This window comes from Ambystoma mexicanum, chromosome 6q, assembly GCF_040938575.1.
Source record: "Ambystoma mexicanum isolate Mex_15411 chromosome 6q, UKY_AmexF1_1, whole genome shotgun sequence".
NCBI lineage: Eukaryota > Metazoa > Chordata > Amphibia > Caudata > Ambystomatidae > Ambystoma > Ambystoma mexicanum.
Window position 1 is genome coordinate 1,679,876,290 of NC_090937.1, and position 21,559 is coordinate 1,679,897,848.

General features: G+C 47.3%; 1 protein-coding gene across 1 annotated transcript in view; it reads right to left on the reverse strand.

Moving 5' to 3' along the window:
• The window catches only part of LOC138517048 (uncharacterized), a 341,761-nt gene that overhangs the window by 16,723 nt on the left and 303,479 nt on the right, over window positions 1-21,559 (reverse strand). The window contains exons 15-17 of the mRNA XM_069632564.1: window positions 16,351-16,383; window positions 11,509-11,538; window positions 4,389-4,418 (exon numbers count right to left, since the gene is read on the reverse strand). Coding sequence (XP_069488665.1) covers window positions 4,389-4,418; window positions 11,509-11,538; window positions 16,351-16,383 — 93 coding nt within the window. The remainder of the gene's footprint in view (window positions 1-4,388; window positions 4,419-11,508; window positions 11,539-16,350; window positions 16,384-21,559) is intronic.

Genomic DNA, 21,559 nt, shown 5'->3' on the forward strand with positions numbered 1-21,559 from the left:
GCTGGTGAAAAGGACGCTGGTAGCTGCAGGTGAGCGGGAAGGATGCTGAGGCTGGAGAGAACTGCAAGAGAGTCCAGAGCCCTGCAGAGCTCCAAGCTGTGTGTCCCCAGCTAGAGCTGGTCTACAGAGAAGCTTCCACTCCAGAAGAGGAGAGTGTGGCTCGCTGATGCTCCCGATGTAAGAGAGGGGGGCGAGTGAAAGCAGCAGAGGATTGCGCAAGCACCCGGAGGAGCTGACGCATGCCGGTGAGTGACAGGGAGAGAGCACTCGGACAGGGGTGGTCCGAGGGCTTAATATGGGCCAAACAAATGAATGCATTTAATGAGTGGGTCTGGAGGCCACATGGACATTAAGTGTCGCGAGAATGATCAAGTTCTTAACAAATATTGAAAACCGAACTAAAGAAAAGTTATGCAAAAGTGAAATGAAAATACTGCATGAGGAGAGAAAGTGGTGTATATTTACTAACGGAGTGAAATTAAATAAAAAGCATTTATGAACAATGTAAAAGTGAAAAGCCTAGTGAAAACTAGTAATGAGAAGCACCTGAAAGGCAAACAAGAAGCACTATTGGTTAGTGTGAAAGCAAAGTGGTGACAAGGAGTAAACAGAATGAAGTGTAACGCGCGAAAGGTACGTGTTGTCAGAGGCAAGAGATTGCCAAGAAGAAACAAGAGTGCAAATGGACTAATGGCCGAAGTGCAGAAAGAAAACACATGGGGCCTCATTCCGAGTTCGGAGGTAACCACGCTGCTATTTGCGGCATGGCTGCTTCCGAACTCGTCTAAACTCCGGCCTGGTGAATGGAGTAATTACCAGTCCATTCCGAGGTCGGAGGGACCGGTAATTCCCCATTCACCAGGGCATTCCCTATTCCCATTTGAGCCCCCATAGGGCTCAATGGGAAGGGGGAAGGCAGCAATAACGGTACCGTAAATGACGGTACCGTTATTGACGCCGGAGTCCCTTTGCGGGTCCTGTCCTTAACGCCTGCTAAAAGCAGGCGTTAAGGAAGGACCTGCAAAGGGAACTCATAGTAGGGCGGTAAGGGTTTAACGGCACCAGTCTCGTTACCGGTGACTGTTAACCCTTACCGCCCTACTCGGAATGAGGCCCATTGTGGCAAAGTAGTCCAGGGAGAATTGGTGAACATTATAAAGTGCCATGGGTTTTCAGTTGCGTGACCTGTGATGGGTGGACCGTGTAGTCCGACAACTGCGCCTCGGCCAAGTAACCTCTACTTTGAGTGAGCCAAGCAAAACAAGGAGACTGAAGTTGTTTTGTTGCATCAGTCTGGAAGTGACGAACGAGAAAGAAGAGCAAGTGAGGCCTTACTCCAGCCGGACGTTTGAGAAATAAAAGATCAGTTTTAGAAAAGTGAATCTGTTGTCTGTGTCTTACTTCAGGATGCCTTCACAGATCACACAAGAAGAACGTTCCTGATGGGACTCCCCTAGAATCTCCACAGACGATTTGTGATGTATTGAATATGTCTTCTGTGGACAAAGTACTGTGGGTTTATGCCTAATAAGCCGACAATTAAAGGTATTTCCATTTGTTAAGTTTCATGGATCGCCAGAGGTCTTATTGTGTTTCCATTGTAAGTAACCATAACCCTACTCTTATAAGAGCTTTCATGCGCTCTGCTTTATTCGACAGACTTCAAGTCTTATTTATGAGCTCCAAACTCTACAGCAACGAGAATGAGTCCTTCACTTCATTCCTACCGCTTCTATTTGGCTCAAGGTAGCACCAAACCTGTGGCCCATGGATCTATCCCAGTGATTTATAAAGAATGTTTACATAAAACATATATTCAATTCCAGGTCAAGCTTTTTTTAATTCCAGAAGGAATGATCTTCTGGCTGAGACATCAAGCCTGATGGTTTCTTTATCTAGAGGCCTTTCACCCTAAGGGAGACCCAGCATGTGTCGAAACATGTTACATGTTGGTGATGGTCACAGCTAATCCCTGAGGAAAGGACATCTGGTGAATACAGTGTGCACAACACAAATTAGGAACTGACGGGGGGGGGGGGGGTGCTCATCATTCTTATCCCTATTCCGAGATTGGGATTAACAAGCAACATACGTTTATATTCGAATGCAGGAAAGTATATTACCCTCAGTACCTTATGAACAGGACACGTGTTCTGGACCTCCGACTGAATACCCCAGGCCTAGAGGACATTCAATCTGCTGATATTGCTCAGGTGGAACTCTTAAGTGACCAGAACCTGGCTACAGTGAGGCTCTTGCTCTGCTCCGAGCTGGTTGCTGAAGTACTATGGCGAGCTAGACATTGCCTATATAAAATGAAATATTTGTCAATTCGGTTGATACGATTTGAGCTCGGTTGTTATCACTAAATACTATGTGCAAGTGGCAAGTCATTGAGTTGTACAGGAAATGTATTTTGTGTAATTCCAGCCTGAATTCTATATTGCCATCGATAGCTCTATTACTGGCACCAACTAAGGATCAATCATTGCAGGCATGGAAACAATTCAGTGTGGATATCACGAGTGAAGCAGTTATGTAGTAGGATCTCCTGCTAACCTTAGCTCTATCCGGATTAGCAAAGTTATGGCCACATGACCGCAGACTCACCTGGGAGGAATGTAAGAACGGTGAGATTTGAACTTGAAATCGTTCAATAAAATGCCTGTTTATTTCTTGAAATTTCTGTCCCCAAAATTTAGGACCCTGTTCTTAAGATTGCGTTTTAATTGACGGTCAACCAGAGAAGTTTTAGGAGTTAGATCAACGGCATCAGCCGAGGAAACATGTTGTTGATTTTGCAATGGTGTTGATGAGCCTGAAACACTGGACCATCTAATGGTGCCAGGTCCAAATCTACTCTCTATAAGGAAATAGTTTCTGCAAAATGTTTTTAAGGATTATAAAGATTTAACAGCAGATTTTTGAAGGGAAATGATTTTTACGGGTCAACGACAGACTGTGATTTTAGCATCAATAAGATCTTAATTATCTTAAAATATTGTAAGTTCTGAATACTGGGAATTTTATGAGAGCTTTGTTTTTATTAATTATGTATACATATAATATGGCGGGATGAAATAGTTGCTGAGACCCCTGATCTTCGATTTGTAATACATTTAAATTTTCTTTTTTTATTTGTGCATAATGTATTGAAAAATGTCATTCTATGTGAATGGAGAATTGCTTTAGTCTTTCATGTAGGTTTTTGTCCTATAAATTTGGGGTACTTCACTGAAATTATTTTCTAGTACTAAAAGGATATATTTTTTAGAACTGGTGTTGAGGAGGGATGCATTTTTCTTGCACTGTTTCAACCTGTAGAGCTTGTATTCAACTTATATGTATTTGGGCCTCTACTTTCTGAAACATTTGGTGATACTAATTCAAAAAAACCTTTGATGCACCCCCTTTGAATATGTAAACATAATACCATCTCCAACAAGTCACCCTCACCTCCCCTCTTTAGAAGAAGTCCTTAATCAAATCCGGCAAGGCACACTCACCTCCCCTCTTTACTGAAATTCATGTAACCATGCCTGACAGACGCCCTCACCTCCACATCAGGCAAGACTTCATCAAACCTTGCCTGAGGTCGCCCTCACCTACTCTCTTTATAAGAGGTTGGTCATGGAGCACTCTCCAACAGGTTTTCCACCCCTCGCCATTTTTGTAAGACATCATTATTCCATTCCCGACTAGTCACCTTCAAGTACCCTCTCTATATTTATAATTGAATTGAATCTGTTGCCCTCTTTACGAGAAGTCATGTAACCATGTCAGCCGAGGCACCCTCGCCTCCCCTCTGTGCAAGACGTCATGGAGCCATGTCTGACAGGTTGCCAAAAGCTACACTCTTGATAAGAGGTCATAGAATCATCTTCTGTAACTCTCTCACCTCTCCTCTTCAGAAGACCTTGGGTAAGCATATTGGCATGTCACCCTCTTCTCTCTCCTTTACAGAGGTCATGGAAATGTCTGACAGGGTTCTCCACATTTACAGGTGATCATGTGACCATATCTGGTGGTCACCCTTATTTCTTGCCTTTACAGGGGTCATGTAACCATCTCTGGCAGGTCACCATCATGTTACCTCTTTACTAGTGTTCACTGAACCATGTTTGATGGTCATCCTTGACTCCACTCTTTCTCGGAAGTCACATAACTAAGTGTGACAGCTCCCCTCGCCTGCTCATCATTCCAGAGGTTCACAGAGCGGCCAGCCAGACCACTCTTGACGCACACCATCACTGACAGGTCACCTCTGCTGAGTAGGACTCTAGTCCTTATCAAGCAGTGCACGTGAATGGGTAGCCCCATCTGCTCGGGGTTGCCTGCTGGGGGTACTCAGACTAGAAGCCTTGTATTCATGATCTGTATGCACTTACCAGCGGCCCCCGCTGCGCCCGCCTTCCCACCTAGTTCCGGGACAAAGAAGAAAACAGGTGAGGTATGTCTTAGACATTCACTTTTTATACCAATAAAGCACTCACATCAATGCTTAGTGTTTTTAACACCTATTGAAACGTCAGCACTCATGCATTACAAAAGAGAGATGTCATGCAACCTTTTTTACCAGCACAATATTGTAGGATAATACCTAACAGCAGACATGCTGCACTGGACAGCAGGGACGCAAACCATCGGATTGGTGCACAGTCAGTATCATGAGTTCCACATACATGTATTCCTGATCCCAGACTTGCATGTGGACAGTTGTGACTTTCCCCTCCTTGTTGAGTGACCTTTTCACCAAGTTTCACTTACACAGTCCTCTTAATCCTGGCATTTATGTCCTCCACAAGAGGAGCCTAGAGGTTGTACAAGGTTGTCGAGTAATATGGGGTGTGACATTAGATATCAATAAGACACCCCCCACATGAAGGGAGATTTGAGCAGGAATGCGGGAACAAGAATGTGGAAAGTCCCTGCGTAGCCACGCCCCTCTATGCACACAGGATGCCAAGGGCCAATCCCAAACTTACCACATCTTACCACGTCTACTATGCACACAGGATGCCAAGGGCCAATCCCAAACTTACCACATATTACCACGTCTACTATGCACACAGGATGCCAAGGGCCAATCCCAAACTTACCACATTTTACCACGTTTACTATGCTCATAGGAGGCCAAGGGTCAATCCAAAACTTACCACATCTTACCACGCCTACTAATCACACAGGATGCCAAGGGCCAATCCCAAATTTACCACATCTTACCACGTCTACTATGCACACAGGATGCCAAGGGCCAATCCCAAACTTACCACATCATACCACGTCTACTATGCACACAGGATGCCAAAGGTCAATCCCAAACTTACCACATATTACCACGTCTACTATGCACACAGGATGCCAAGGGCCAATCCCAAACTTACCACATTTTACCACGTCTACTATGCACACAGGAGGCCAAGGGTCAATCCCAAACTTACCACATCTTACCACGTCTATTATGCTCATAGGATGCCAAGGGTCAATCCCAAACTTACCAAATTTTACCACGTCTACTATGCTCATAGGATGCCAAGGGTCAATCCAAAACTTACCACATCTTACCACGTCTACTATTCACACAGGATGCCAAGGGTCAGGGCCAATCCCAAACTTACCACATCTTACCACGTCTACTATGCACACAGGATGCCAAGGGTCAGGGCAAATCCCAAATTTACCACATTTTACCACGTCTTCTATGCACACAGGATGCCAAGGGTCAACCCCAAACTTACCACATCATACCACGTCTACTATTCACACAGGATGCCAAGGGTAAATCCCAAACTTACCACATCTTACCACGTCTACTATGCACACAGGATGCCAAGGGTCAACCCCAAACTTACCACATCATACCACGTCTACTAGTCACACAGGATGCCAAGGGTAAATCCCAAACTTACCACATTTTACCACATCTACTATGTACACAGGATGCCAAGGGTCAATCCCAAATTTACCACATTTTACCACGTCTACTATGCACACAGGATGCCAAGGGTCAATCCCAAACTTACCACATTTTACCACATCTACTATGCACACAGGATGCCAAGGGTAAATCTCAAACTTACCACATCTTACCACATCTACTATGCACACAGGATGCCAAGGGTCAATCCCAAACTTACCACATTTTACCACGTCTACTATGCACACAGGATGCCAAGGGTCAATCCCAAATTTACCACATCTTACCACCTCTACTATGCACACAGGATGCCAAGGGTCAATCCCAAACTTACCACATCTTACCACATCTATGCACACAGGATGCCAAGGGTAAATCCCAAACTTACCACATCTACTATGCATACAGGATGCCAAGGGCCAATCCCAAACTTACCACATTTTACCATGTCTTCTATGCACCCAGGATGCCAAGGGTCAATCCCAAATTTACCACATTTTACCACGTCTACTATGCACACAAGATGCCAAGTGTCAATCCCAAATTTACCACATCTTACGACGTCTACTATGCTCATAAAATGCCAAGGGTCAATCCCAAACTTACCACATTTTACCACGTCTACTATGCACACAGGATGCCAAGGGTCAATCCCAAATTTACCACATTTTACTATGTCTACTATGCACACAGGATGCCAAGGGTCAATCCCAAACTTACCACATTTTACCACGTCTTCTATGCACACAGGATGCCAAGGGTCAATCCCAAATTTATGATATGATATGATATGGCATTTGTAACGCGCCTATACACAAGTGTTTCAAGGCGCGACGAGGCGGGGGAAGGGGACAAAGGGAGACAGACAATGATCCTACCAGGCCAGGTGTCATTCAGAATGCGCAAGTGCAAGGGGAGAGGGGACTGGGAAAAGTGCAAGGGGAAGGTAGAGGGGGAAAGTGCTGTACATGGTTAGTAGAATACAAGATAATTAATAGGGCCAGCTGGTGGCAAGTGCAAGGAAAGTGCAATACATGGTTAGTAGAATACAAGATAAATAATAGGGCCAGCTGGTGGCAAGTGCAAGGTAAGTGCCGGGAGAAGGGGCTGTGGGATACAGAGACAGTCCCGTAGTGCAGGTAGGCAGTGCAGGGAAGCGAGGCTTGGCCAAGGACCGAGATCGGTGAGTGGCCCAGTAGCAGATTCGGTGCAGGTTCAGTGATTTTTGCAGGGGAGAGAAGGAGAGAAAGCGGAGGCAAAGAGGAAGGTTTTGAGGTACCATATCTTACCACGTCTACTATGCACACAGGATGCCAAGGGTCAATCCCAAATTTACCACATTTTACCAGGTGTTCTATGCACACAGGATGCCAAGGGTCAATCCCAAATTTACCACATTTTACCACGTCTACTATGCTCATAGGATGCCAAGGGTCAATCCCAAACTTACCACATTTTACCACGTCTACTATGCACACAGGATGCCAAGGGTCAATCCCAAATTTACACATTTGACCACGTCTTCTATGCACACAGGATGCCAAGGGTCAATCCCAAATTTACCACATTTTACCATGTCTACTATGCTCATAGGATGCCAAGGGTCAATCCCAAACTTACCACATCTTATCACATCTACTATGCACACAGGATGCCAAGGGTCAATCCCAAATTTACCACATCTTCTATGCACACAGGATGCCGAGGGTCAATCCCAAATTTACCACATTTTACCACGTCTACTCTGCTCATAGGATGCCAAGGGTCAATCCCAAATTTACCACATCTTACCACGTCTACTATGCACACAGGATGCCAAGGGTCAATCCCAAATGTACACATTTGACCACGTCTTCTATGCACACAGGATGCCAAGGGTCAATCCCAAATTTACCACATTTTACCAAGTCTACTATGCTCATAGGATGCCAAGGGTCAATCCCAAACTTACCACATCTTACCACGTCTACTATGCACACAGGATGCCAAGGGTCAATCCCAAACTTACCACATTTTACCACGTCTTCTATGCACACAGGATGCCAAGGGTCAATCCCAAACTTACCACATATTACCACGTCTACTATGCACACAGGATGCCAAGGGTCAATCCCAAACTTACCACATTTTACCACATCTTCTATGCACAGAGGATGCCAAGGGTCAATCCCAAATTTACCACATTTTACCATGTCTACTATGCTCATAGGATGCCATGGGGCAATCCCAAACTTACCACATCTTATCACATCTACTATGCACACAGGATGCCAAGGGTCAATCCCAAATTTACCACAATTTACCACATCTTCTATGCACACAGGATGCCAAGGGTCAATCCCAAATTTACCACATCTTACCACGTCTACTCTGCTCATAGGATGCCAAGGGTCAATCCCAGACTTACCACATCTTACCACGTCTACTATGCACACAGGATGCCAAGGGTCAATCCCAAACTTACCACATTTTACCACGTCTTTGCCCATTTTTCTTTACTGCCTCCATTTCAAATCAAGCTGGAATCCATCTTCGAAGCTGGGACACCTATTCAGGGAATCACAAGAGGGATTCTGGGAGAGGGTGACTTTGCAGGACATGTGTGTTGGGCAGACTTTGCACACTGGCAAACCCCTTCACATGAGCCTTTTTAGGGTGCAGGCAAGAGATATAGACTACCCTGGAGCCTTGCACTCGGGAGTTTCAGGGAGCATCGCCACATGTTGTGTCTGATGGCCAGGACATGTCTCCGGTTACAGGTACACAGAGTAAACGGGGGCATGTGAGGAATTGGTGTGATTTATGATACAAATCTGGAATTCACTTGATATAAAAATGATTACAAAGTTGATGTTTTCATAAGCGTCCCTCTCCCAGGTACATATCTCGCTTGCACTCTGAATACACCTGACCCAGATTGAGCTCAATCTATGAAGGTCCCTTTTCTAGGAACATATCTCTCCCTGAGAATAGGCTGCCCTAAGAATCTCCAGTGGATGGGATAGTGAAACACTGCAGGAACAGATCTCTCCCTAAGAACATGGCCATCCTGAGAACCTCCTGGGGATGGGACAGTGGCCACTGCAGTACAGATCTCTCTCTCTCTGAGAATAGGCTGCCCTGAGAACCTCCAGAGGATGGGGTAGTGAGCCACTCCAGTACAAATCTCTCCCTGAGAATAGGCTGCCCTGAGAACCTCCAGAGGATGGGATAGTGGCCACTGCAGTACAGATCCCTTCCTGAGAATAGGCTGCCCTGAGAACCTCCAGAGGTTGGGTAGTGATCCACTGCAGTACAGATCTCTCTCTCTGAGAATAGGCTGCCCTGAGAACCTCCAGAGGATGGGGTAGTGAGCCACTCCAGTACAGATCTCTCCCTGAGAATAGGCTGCCCTGAGAACCTCCAGAGGATGGGATAGTGGCCACTGCAGTACAGATCTCTCCCTGAGAATTGGCTGTCCTGAGAACCTCCAGAGGATGGGATAGTGAGCCACTCCAGTACAGATCTCTCCCTGAGAATAGGCTGCCCTGAGAACCTCCAGAGGATGGGATAGTGGCCACTGCAGTACAGATCTCTCCCTGAGAATTGGCTGTCCTGAGAACCTCCAGAGGATGGGATAGTGATCCACTCCAGTACAGATCTCTCCCTGAGAATAGGCTTCCCTGAGAACCTCCAGAGGATGGGATAGTGGCCACTGCAGTACAGATCTCTCCCTGAGAATTGGCTGTCCTGAGAACCTCCAGAGGATGGGATAGTGAGCCACTCCAGTACAGATTTCTCCCTGAGAATAGGCTGCCCTGAGAACCTCCAGAGGATGGGATAGTGGCCACTGCAGTACAGATCTCTCCCTGAGAATAGGCTGCCCTGAGAACCTCCAGAGGATGGGGTAGTGAGCCACTCCAGTACAGATCACTCCCTGAGAATAGGCTGTCCTGAGAACCTCCAGAGCATGGGGTAGTGAGCCACTGCAGTACAGATCTCTCCCTGAGAATAGGCTGCCCTGAGAACCTCCAGAGGATGGGATAGTGAGCCACAGCAGTACAGATCTCTCCCTGAGAATAGGCTGCCCTGAGAACCTCCAGAGGATGGGATAGTGAGCCACAGCAGTACAGATCTCTCCCTGAGAATAGGCTGCCCTGAGATCCTCCAGAGGATGGGATAGTGAGCCACTCCAGTACAGATCTCTCCCTGAGAATAGGCTGCCCTGAGAACCTCCAGAGGATGGGATAGTGAGCCACAGCAGTACAGATCTCTCCCTGAGAATAGGCTGCCCTGAGATCCTCCAGAGGATGGGATAGTGAGCCACTCCAGTACAGATCTCTCCCTGAGAATAGGCTGCCCTGAGATCCTCCAGAGGATGGGATAGTGAGCCACTCCAGTACAGATCTCTCCCTGAGAATAGGCTGCCCTGAGATCCTCCAGAGGATGGGATAGTGAGCCACTCCAGTACAGATCTCTCCCTGAGAATAGGCTGCCCTGAGAACCTCCAGAGGATGGGATAGTGAGCCACAGCAGTACAGATCTCTCCCTGAGAATAGGCTGCCCTGAGATCCTCCAGAGGATGGGATAGTGAGCCACTCCAGTACAGATCTCTCCCTGAGAATAGGCTGCCCTGAGATCCTCCAGAGGATGGGATAGTGAGCCACTCCAGTACAGATCTCTCCCTGAGAATAGGCTGCCCTGAGAACCTCCAGAGGATGGGATAGTGGCCACTGCAGTACAGATCTCTCCCTGAGAATTGGCTGTCCTGAGAACCTCCAGAGGCATTTATATGTGCACGAGAGTGGGTATGTGTGGGCACAATCAGTTTGAACATGTTTTTTACACTGGAGGACCCACTGGCATCATGAAAATGCTCCCTGCATTGCTGCTGACATGGCAGTTATTAGACTTTTTTCATGCCTTACCGATTGTAAACTGTGTGGCTTTCACTTTATTCATCCCAGAATGCAGCACTGTAAAATCCACTATTTTAACCCATTGTTCCCAGAATGTTCTCATGAGGGAGGGAACCAACTTGATTGGATCTTGCGGCTCCCTTGTTACACAGGAATCCTGGCTACGCCCCTGAGCGGCCCCAGGATCATGAAGACGTCATTGGAATCGCGTGCCTGGACGCACAGCGGCACATCACGTGATCGCCACAACACCCTCATTCATTTCTACCTTGAGCCAGACAATTGAACATGTGCAGTAGTTCTGTGTGGGCAGGCAATAGGCCAATGCCCGAACCAAAAACACAAAATGCTAGCGGGACCTGTTTGTGGGTCAAAGTGGGCCAGTTTAATAAGTTACTTCACCATGCGCCTTAATAAGTTACCCACTATGCACCTAGTAGTTTTGACCAGTGTTACTGAATAAATATTCTTTAAAATGCACAATGTGCATCACATTTTATCACCCACCCACCCTTCACCACCTTAGGTACTACTCAAACAGTGTATCACAAAAGGAATTTATTGCCATTTACAACTGTGGGACACTTTTTCGTTGGTGCCGGAGACAACTGTATGCCCCCGTCCGACCCTGTGTGTGGCGAGCAGTTTCTGGATTCCAGACAGTCTGGCGCGCTCAGTAGTGGAGAGACTTACCTGCTTTACCGAAGCCAGAGGACTGGATGACTAGAGAGAGAGAGAGAGAGAGAGAGAGAAGGACAGATGTCAGGTGTGTGTCCATGGCACGTATAGAGTGAGTGACATGTGCAATGCCTACTCTAGCGGCAATAGAAACACACCTTTTACTTCCATCTAATGAATACAATTAAATGACACTGATCCCTAATATTAGTCCCATGGTTCAGAGAAATGGATAATCCCAATGTGAGTATCTGACAGTGTAGGGTAACACAAGACCATGGTCCTCACCACGAGTTCAGCGGTGCCGTGAAATTGTGGCAGTGTTGCCATCACTGCCATTTTTTACCAGAGTACTGAGTACAGAATTTGCACTGCAGTACGGGCTTTGCTACCAGTTAACTGCTGGAAGTAAACATGTCACTGCCTGTGTGCTCCCCAGGAGTCCTGCCCCATGTACCCCCACTCCTAACCCATCACTCATTCTGACAGACACAGTGGCATTGAGAGGGAACTATATGATGGAATATCTGCCACGTCTGCAACGTGTCCCAGAGAGGCTGAGCGCGAGGGAGGGAGACATCAATGACACTGGATGGACCCAGAGGAAGGCGCTATGGAAAGCACTAGCAGTATCCCTGGAGAGCCAATTAGGGAGGTGGAGAGGCAACTGTGACACATGTAGAAATCATGACTAGTCAGTTACAACCGAGGGCCTCCCCAGAGAGCAAAGGTCAGCAGCACTAGCTGGTGCTATGAAAACAGGAGGTGCACCCATGTAAGCTCATATGTGGGAGCTATAGTGGGTTATCACCTGAACAGGCTCAGAAATGCCTGATGAGAGTCAGAGAAGGGAGGTACGGGGGTGTCAGTCACCAATAAGGACACATATAGTGATACAGAGGCGGAGTGACTCCTGACCCTAAAATTATTCAGGAAATTCCCAAAAGATCAGACCATTCCCACATTGACAAATCGGAAGTAGGTCTGGAAACCCCAAAGTCCAAACATCTCCTGCCTAGCAGGTGTATGCTAAACATTTCCATTGGTGACAAAAGCATAGACAACAATTGTTGGGAAGTGACATTCTCAACCAATTCGCAATCAATTTGGACCTAATTAATAATAAAGCCTGGTCCCCACTGGGGAGTAACCACATGGGCTTTGACAACATTGAAAAAGCATTCCTGTCAGCTCATTTGCTGCCTTATGCGGTTGAAGATCAAGTCCGAGAAGAGGTAACCATCCCAGGACAGGTGCAACAATTTACTCTTCCCCCTCAAAATTAAGTGAGGACAGAATTTCAAACATCAGGACGCACATATAAATCTAAATTCCCATCCCCAACAACAAGAGTTATATTTAAATCCAACACCTCCAGTAGACCTAGAACATTATTATTGGATAACAGTGAACCTTGAAGTATCACTTTGGGCGCAGGCACCTTTATTGGAATGGCGGTTGATGCTAATATTATTCTATTGATTTAGGTAATGAAATCATGGGACCAATCCCAAACGACTGTTTCGACATCAGCGACAATTGATTTCATTTATGTACCACTTTTTATGTAATTTCCAGGCAATTTTGGAGATATAAAATTCATCCACCTGCGGCTCAGGGAATTGTAAGCGTTATCTAAGGTGTGTTTATGGCTAATCTGAACATGTTTGAAATGTTAGAGTTTGTTAGTTGGTGGAGAATAAACTTTGGGCTATGGGTAGTAACTTACATTTTCATAACTGTTATGCTTTTTTTATGGAAACGGCAGAAACGTGCCACATGGCCCCTGCCATATGGTAAGGCCCTGGTGGTCAGTTTATCTAATTCCCCATGATTCGCCTAATCAGAAAACATGTATATCATGGCAGTTGCTAGTAAAATTATGAAGTTGTGATACATTACTAGTTTTTACCAAAAATGTGAAAGGAGAACAAATGGTGATTACAATGGGAATTGCCTTATGTTGCTCCAGACCCCTAAACCAATCCTGACTTGAAGGCTGGGTTTGGGAGGGGAGAGAAGGGTAACTGTACATTCCTAGTTGTGGGAATTATTGCAGGGTACTTCCCCAAGATTGTACATTGGTGGTGTCATCGCTGCTATATGAGGGGTACTGCACTAGGAGGAGGGACACACAGAGTCAGACAAGAGACAGAGAGGGCTGCTGAAACTTACCATCTGACAGCCGGAAGGGAACACCAGACGAGATTGCTGAGAGTGCATCTGGGTGGAGCTTTCTATTTCTAGGAAGGCCTCAAAGCTGACTGGGTCCTATGGTTGAGAGCAGGAGGCCATCTTTGAGAGTTGAGTGACCAGACCCCTGCCCTATTATTCCAGAGTGTTCTGAGATGCAGTTGGCTTTCCTGAACCTTAAACAGAGGATTTATATGTAAGTAGAACTGAGCCCTGGGAAACCAAAATGTGGGGGAGTCTGCTTGCCTTGAATAATTTCCCTTTATAGTGGGTGGGATGGGGGAGGGGGATCTGTGTAGGTCCTTAGCCTATTTAACCAACAATATTAATTTCATTAATTCCCGATTTGGCAGAACACTACGGGGGGTGGGATTTTGTTAAAATTCGAAATTAACAAAGCCCACTTCTCAGTGTGCGCTGAAAACTATAGCCTATAATTTAATTGGGTAATCTTTATTGTCCGGCTGACCATGACTTCTTTTATCCAGCTTCCCCAACACAGGCCTTTCAGTAAGGGGGGTCTGAAATCCAAAATTCCCGAAAGCATTCCAATTTTTCTGTCTGTCTTCCCAACCCAAACCAAAGCAAGGGGAAGTCTGAAAAACAAAACGATAACTCACTCTGTGTTTATTTTAAACCAAAAGTGTGCCCAAAATTATAATTGCCATATGTGTTTTTACCAATCTTGAAATCCTACTGCTACCCTTTTAAGCCTGCAGGAAAATAAAAATCGCACAACATTGCATGATAATTGCCTTTGTCATTGATCAGTCTAATTATTTTGTGAAGTGAAATTTGCATAAAGTGAAGAATTGTGATTGTGTACTTTTTAACTCACTTTTGTGACTTGTTTATGAGAGAAGTTCATTGTGTTGTGCCACGGATAAAGTGGTGTTTTGACATATTCGTGCTAATTTCTATTACTGTTAATTTATATAAATACCAATATATTTCCCGTACACCAGCCTGGTTCTTGGCTCATTGTTAGCTCGGGGGAGAGGAGCCCAAGGGGCATGATGTGTGTCTGAGATAGGGCTAAAAAATAAAATGTGTTAAATAGTTTGTTCCATAACCACTTGAGTGGGGAGGGAAGGAACTCCCCGTGCTGAGGGTGGCTTCTCAACAAACTGTTACAGCTAACTACCCACACCATCCTGTACATGTGCCGCCTACCCGCACGATCCTGTACATGTGCCACCTACCCGCACCATCCTGTACATGTGCCACCTACCCGCACCATCCTGTACATGTACTACCTACCCGCACCATCCTGTACATGTGCCACCTACCCGCACCATCCTGTACATGTGCCACCTACCCACACCATCCTGTACATGTGCCACCAACCTGCACCATCCTGTACATGTGCCACCTACCCACACCATCCTGTACATGTGCCACCTACCCGCACGATCCTGTACATGTGCCACCTACCCGCACCATCCTGTACATGTGCCACCAACCTGCACGATCCTGTACATGTGCCACCTACCCGCACCATCCTGTACATGTGCCACCTACCTGCACGATCCTGTACATGTGCCACCTACCCGCACCATCCTGTACATGTGCCACCTACCCGCACCATCCTGAACATGTGCCGCCTACCTGCACCATCCTGTACATGTGCCACCTACCCGCACCATCCTGTACATGTGCCACCTACCCGCACCATCCTGTACATGTGCCACCTACCCACATTATCCTGAACATGTGCCACCTACCCACACCATCCTGTACATGTGCCACCTACCCGCACGATCCTGTACATGTGCCACCTACCCACACCATCCTGTACATGTTCCACCTACCCACATTATCCTGAACATGTGCCACCTACCCACACCATCCTGTACATGTGCCACCTACCCGCACCATCCTGTACATGTGCCACCTACCCACACCATCCTGAACATGTGCCACCTACCCGCACCAACCTGTACATGTGCCACCTACCCGCACCATCCTGTACATGTGCCACCTACCCGCACCATCCTGTACATGTGCCACCTACCCACATTATCCTGAACATGTGCCATCTACCCACACCATCCTGTACATGTGCCACCTACCCACACCATCCTGTACATGTGCCACCTACCCGCACGATCCTGTACATGTGCCACCTACCCGCACGATCCTGTACATGTGCCACCTACCCACATTATCCTGAACATGTGCCACCTACCCACACCATCCTGTACATGTGCCACCTACCCACACCATCCTGTACATGTGCCACCTACCCGCACGATCCTGTACATGTGCCACCTACCCACACCATCCTGTACATGTGCCACCTACCCACATTATCCTGAACATGTGCCACCTACCCACACCATCCTGTACATGTGCCACCTACCCGCACCATCCTGTACATGTGCCACCTACCCGCACCATCCTGTACATGTGCCACCTACCCACATTATCCTGAACATGTGCCACTTATGGACACTATATTATTTGGGCATCACCCCAAATTCTCTTGATTTACCTTCAGGTTACTAGATCAATATGCGGCCAGAATCCGCAATCTTGCTCATACTTCTTTTCTGTCAGTCTGACCCTTCTGGGTACATCATTTAGGCAGCCCAAGGATGAAGAGCTTAACCCCAACCAATGTCTACATTAAAAGCTGTATATTACATGCAGAAACACACATACCTGCAACATCATCGTCCGAGGGGTTCTCGCTCCCTATGGACAGAAATAGAGAATCAGGTGAGAGTCACTTCTCGTTTTAACTCACACTGCCACGTAGTACACTCACTATCTCAATGCTCATTACCACATGTCCTCACAGACTGTGCCACTACATGCTAGTTTGGCTTGTCTCTTGCCTGGATGGATAGAAGTATCCCATTTCAGATTATATCACATCATGGGAGGAGACCGGCTCAGACAGTTTCTGGCGAAAAATCAGATCATGTGCAGTGACTAAGATTGGGGACTGCCATCTCCAGCGATGGAGGCTGGACACTGGTCAGCCAGGGCACAGGACCAAGACTGGGAGTTGCCATCACCAGTGTCAGTCACTGAGACGGGAGCCAAGCATCTTCAGGGATGAAAGCTAGAAACTGATCAGACCATCTCCAGTCACTGAGGGTGTGTCTGGCTATCTTCAGGAATTGGTGCTTGAAGCTGCTCAGACTAGGTTCATGGCCAAGAGTGTGGTTGGCCATATCCAGGGATAGACATTGAAAGCATCCTCAGGGATGCAGGCTAGAACTTGCTCAGACTAACATATAACTAGGGGTGTGGAAACCGCTGATAGAATTAGAACATTCCTTAAGTATGGAGTGTTGTACTATTTGAAAGAAGCTGTATTGGTGTTAGTACTAATCACCAGAAACCCAGCATGTAAATATTTCGAGTGGTGCTTACATGTGGAGCGATAACAGGACTTTTTTTGGAAAGAATCACAAATCTGTTACGTACCCCATAAATCCGGGGACATGTGTTTATTTACATGTATTGTAAGTAGAAATCTAGTAAAAATGATGTTAAAACAACTAAGGAGGACATTGTCATTGTGAATATGCAAACAATAAATGAAAGCAGTACTCATATACATGTGCAACCACAACATAACTGAGCAATAGTCTTTGAAACAGAGTGGCATACAATATTCAATTTTGACAGGCTATTACTCTTGTCAAGAGACAATCGAATCCTGACATACAAACAAGAACAAGGAACGATTCATTGTTTCTACAATCTTAGTAGTGCGTTGGTGAACTATGTAATAAGGGAGTCATACACTGCAGGTAAGTGAAGATCCTTTAATAGTAACCAGCCTGAGCCCAGCAGTGCTCAGCCTACTCATCAGCTCTCCACTTAAACTCATAACGGCTGCCCATAGAATGTAGAACCTTAACAGATGTAAATATGTCATCAGAGCAAGAGTGGAATTCTACGAGGTAGAATTCCACTCAAGAGCAATACACTTATTACAACACTTCTCCCCCCTTTACCCAACAACAGACACAATCCATCCACACCAGCCACACACACACACACACACGCACGCACGCACAACACGGACACAGACACACACACACTGGCTTCCCCACACAGAACAAAAATGAACAATGCTAATGAACTATAGCACCCAAAACATAATCTTTGTATTTTGAGGGAACTTTCCTCTCCCTGGCAGAATAGGCACAACCCTGGACAGAGTCTGCCGCACCAGTGGCGGATACCCCCTCATCACATTCACCCACCGGACTATCAGTGGCATCACGATCATGAACCGAAACCAGAATGGAATGCTCCACATCCTCCTGGACATCTAAAGCAACACCACTGCCCATGGGCTGCAAGTCAACTTGCCCCTCACTGGCTTCCCCAACAGAGGAGCATTTCAACGGACATCCAGACATCGCCCCAGCATCACTTACGGCGCAATCAGGCTCATCTAACACACCACCAGCAGAAACCACTTCGTCCTTAAGTTTTTGCATTGTCCTCTGAAAAACTGCTGAAGCAGACGCCAAACCAAAGGGCATCCTACAAAAATGGAATGCGCCAAAAGGGGTAACAAAGGATGTAAGGGGGCGGGATTCGACATGCAGGTCTATCTGATGATAAGCAGACGACAAGTAAAACGTAGAAAAACCGGATGCACTACACACGAAGGAAAGCATCTCATTGATATTGGGCAGAGGGTGTTAACCCATATGCTTGAGTTAAGATACCTGAGATCTACGCACATCCTCATGCCCCCATCACCTTTACGTGCCAAAACCACCGGGGCCAACCATTCCGAACTCTCCACCTCCTCTATGACCCCAGACTCTTTGAGTTTGACAAGCTCCTCCTTTAAAGCATTACGAGCCATAATGGGAACCCTTCTAACTTTATGGACAACAGACACAGAACCTCTCTTGAGCACTATTTTGTGTGCAAAACTTTTCAATTTGCCCAGTTTAGGAGTAAAAACGGAGGGAAACCTGCTTTCCAGAACTTCCGCCGTGAGTCCCGTAGACAACACGTCATTTTCCTTCCCATCACTCACACTCATCACTGGGACTGGCTTCCCTGGCCTTATTTCCAATACCAGGGCTGCTTGTTCATCCCACCCTACAACAGGGTCACCTTTGTGAGCCACATATAACTTTACCCTAGCTACCCGGCCTTCAAACTCTATATTGGCCCACTCGAACCCAAGAACCTTGATGGGTACTCGCCCATAAGCACACGGGTTTATGTCAGAAGAAGACAAATCAGACACCTTCTTGTGAAACTTGGACACATACAGTTCAGGGGATATTATTGTGTATGGAGACCCCGTGTCCACCATCATCTCCATAGGGACACCATTGACCATGAGTGTCGCCCAAGCTCTCTTCCTGCAGCTCTCCACACTCAACAATGATCCTTCAGACGTTCCACCATCATCCTTGTCGGAACAACCCATGTACCCCACTATTGTCACCTCCTCCTCATCATCATTGGCGTCCACCATTTTTACAGACTCCCTAGTGGACGCAGCACCCCTGCACATGCGAGAATAATGTCCTTTGGTTTTGCATCTCCTACAATCCACATTGGCAGCAGGACATTCTTTGGTGCCCGCCACATGTCCACGCCAACAGCATCTCCTGCACAGTTCTCTTGACGAGGGCAAAGCCTTGCTGTCCTTGTTTCTCACTCTGGCATCGACAGTTCTGTGGGGAATCACAGCATGTACAGCTTCCCCCTTATTGGCCATTTCTCTCACACTCTTCCTGGATTCCTCAATTGCACGGGCTATCTCAATGACTTTTTCCAGAGGTGGATCCTTTTCTATCCATAGTCTCTCCCTGACGCGCACATCACACGTCCACATCATCACTTGATCAAGGATATACTCATCAATGGTGCCTGTAAACTTGCATGTTGCTATCAAAGTGTGCAAGGCAGTCACGTAAGCATCTATACCCTCACAGGAGCCTTGAGCCCTTGAGAAGAAGTGGTACCTCTCAAGAACCACGTTGGCCCTCTTGCCAAATCGCTCTTCCAACTTGCCCAAAGCTGTCTCATAAGCAAGCACCACTCCTGGTACAGCATCACCCCCCTCGTTGCCTTCTGTGGGAGGAGCAGGGACAGCATGCACATTGGGACCGGGGAGATGTCTGAACAGCCTGAGACCTTCAGTTCCCAAACAATTGAGCAAAGCAGCTTCCTTCTCATCATCTGTAAATTTTGCGCCTCCTGCCGCCCTGAGATACACCTTGAAGGTGTCGACCCACAAGTCCCATACAATTGCCGGCTCACCAGGACTGGCCAAAAATGCAGGGGGCGGACGCGCATTGTTGTGCTGCATGTTGAGGAGGTCTTGGTTAATATATATATATGTGGCCAATATCCACCTATGACCACATACCCGTGCTTGGCAAGAAGCAATCAATCATTTCATGTCACTGTTCTCAACAGAACGTGCTTAGAGCAACAAAGTAGCGTACCTTGGCTCCTGGAGCTCAGCACGGTCGCAACAGTCCTCGAGCATTCACAGAGGATTAACTTTCCCAGGCCTTGCCTGGAAGCAGCGCCCCCTTGACAGGACTGCGTGTAGATAAGGCTGTGCTGTCCACGCGTCACAACGCCTCCCCCTCCGGTGTCCGGACATCCACTATCAGAGCGGGGACTGGCAAGCCAAGGAGCTGATCGTTCTGCTTCCTCCAAGCCCCCCCTTCCCGCTCGCCGACCGGAGCAGCACCCAGCGGTGCACAGAGAGCCCTCTCGCTCCTCACCTGGACTCCTGCTTCCAGTGGAGGCACCGCGCTCGACGCCGGCTGGGGAGCGCAGGCTGCAGGCACGTCGGCTCCCGGTGCCGACGTGCACGGGGAAAGCTCCTCACTTCAGGGAAAGCGAAAGTCAGGCCTCCCTGGCGCCGCAACCCACCGGGGTTGCGTGCAACTGCACACGAGCAGAAAGGCTGGATAAGCTGGTTGACGCCCCTCCACACAGCCGATCCGGAACCGACTCGCACGACACGGACAGCGTCGGCAGGAGAGCTCCTCTGCTGACGGGCCCTCAGCACCACCTCGGCTGCAGACAGCCTGCCAAGCAACGGATTGGCACAGCACGGGACCGGCCGTCCCCCGAGGAAGTGGGCCTCAGGAAGAGGATTGCAGGCAACTGCTGGGTGGCCAAGTGGGCAACGTGGGTTGAAGGCTGGTTACTCTAGTCGCCAGTGTAATAAGGGAGTCATACACTGCAGGTAAGTGAAGATCCTTTAAAGGTAACCAGCCTGAGCCCAGCAGTGCTCAGCTTACTCATCAGCTCTCCACTTAAACTCATAACGGCTGCCCATAGAATGTAGAACCTTAACAGATGTAAAAATCTCATCAGAGCAAGAGTGGAAATCTATGAGGTAGAATTCCACTCAAGAGCAAAACACTTATTACAACAAACTACAATACATCCAGTATTGCACAAGTAATTAGGATGAAACACAACCAGTGAAACAGCAACAGAAAATTAGTATGTCTTGCTGAAAACCTAGTTGCTTTCTAGTAGTGGCTCGCAAACATAACGACTCGCTGGGCAAAAAAAGTTCTTCGAGTCCATTGTCCAAAGAGAGCATCAACCTGATTGTTTGTTGAAAATAGCACAAGACTTTGTTGTTTATAGTCAAATGTTACACATTAGTTGGAAAATCGCCAATCCTTGAAGCCGGTGAGACCATCTCCAGTCACTGAGACTGGGGCAAGCCATCTCCAGGGATGAGGCATAGAAGCCGGTCAGACCATCTCCAGTCACTGAGACTGGGGCCAGCCATCTCCAGGGATGAGGCATAGAAGCCGGTCAGACCATCTCCAGTCACTGAGACTGGGGCCAGCCATCTCCAGGGATGAGGCATAGAAGCCGGTCAGACCATCTCCAG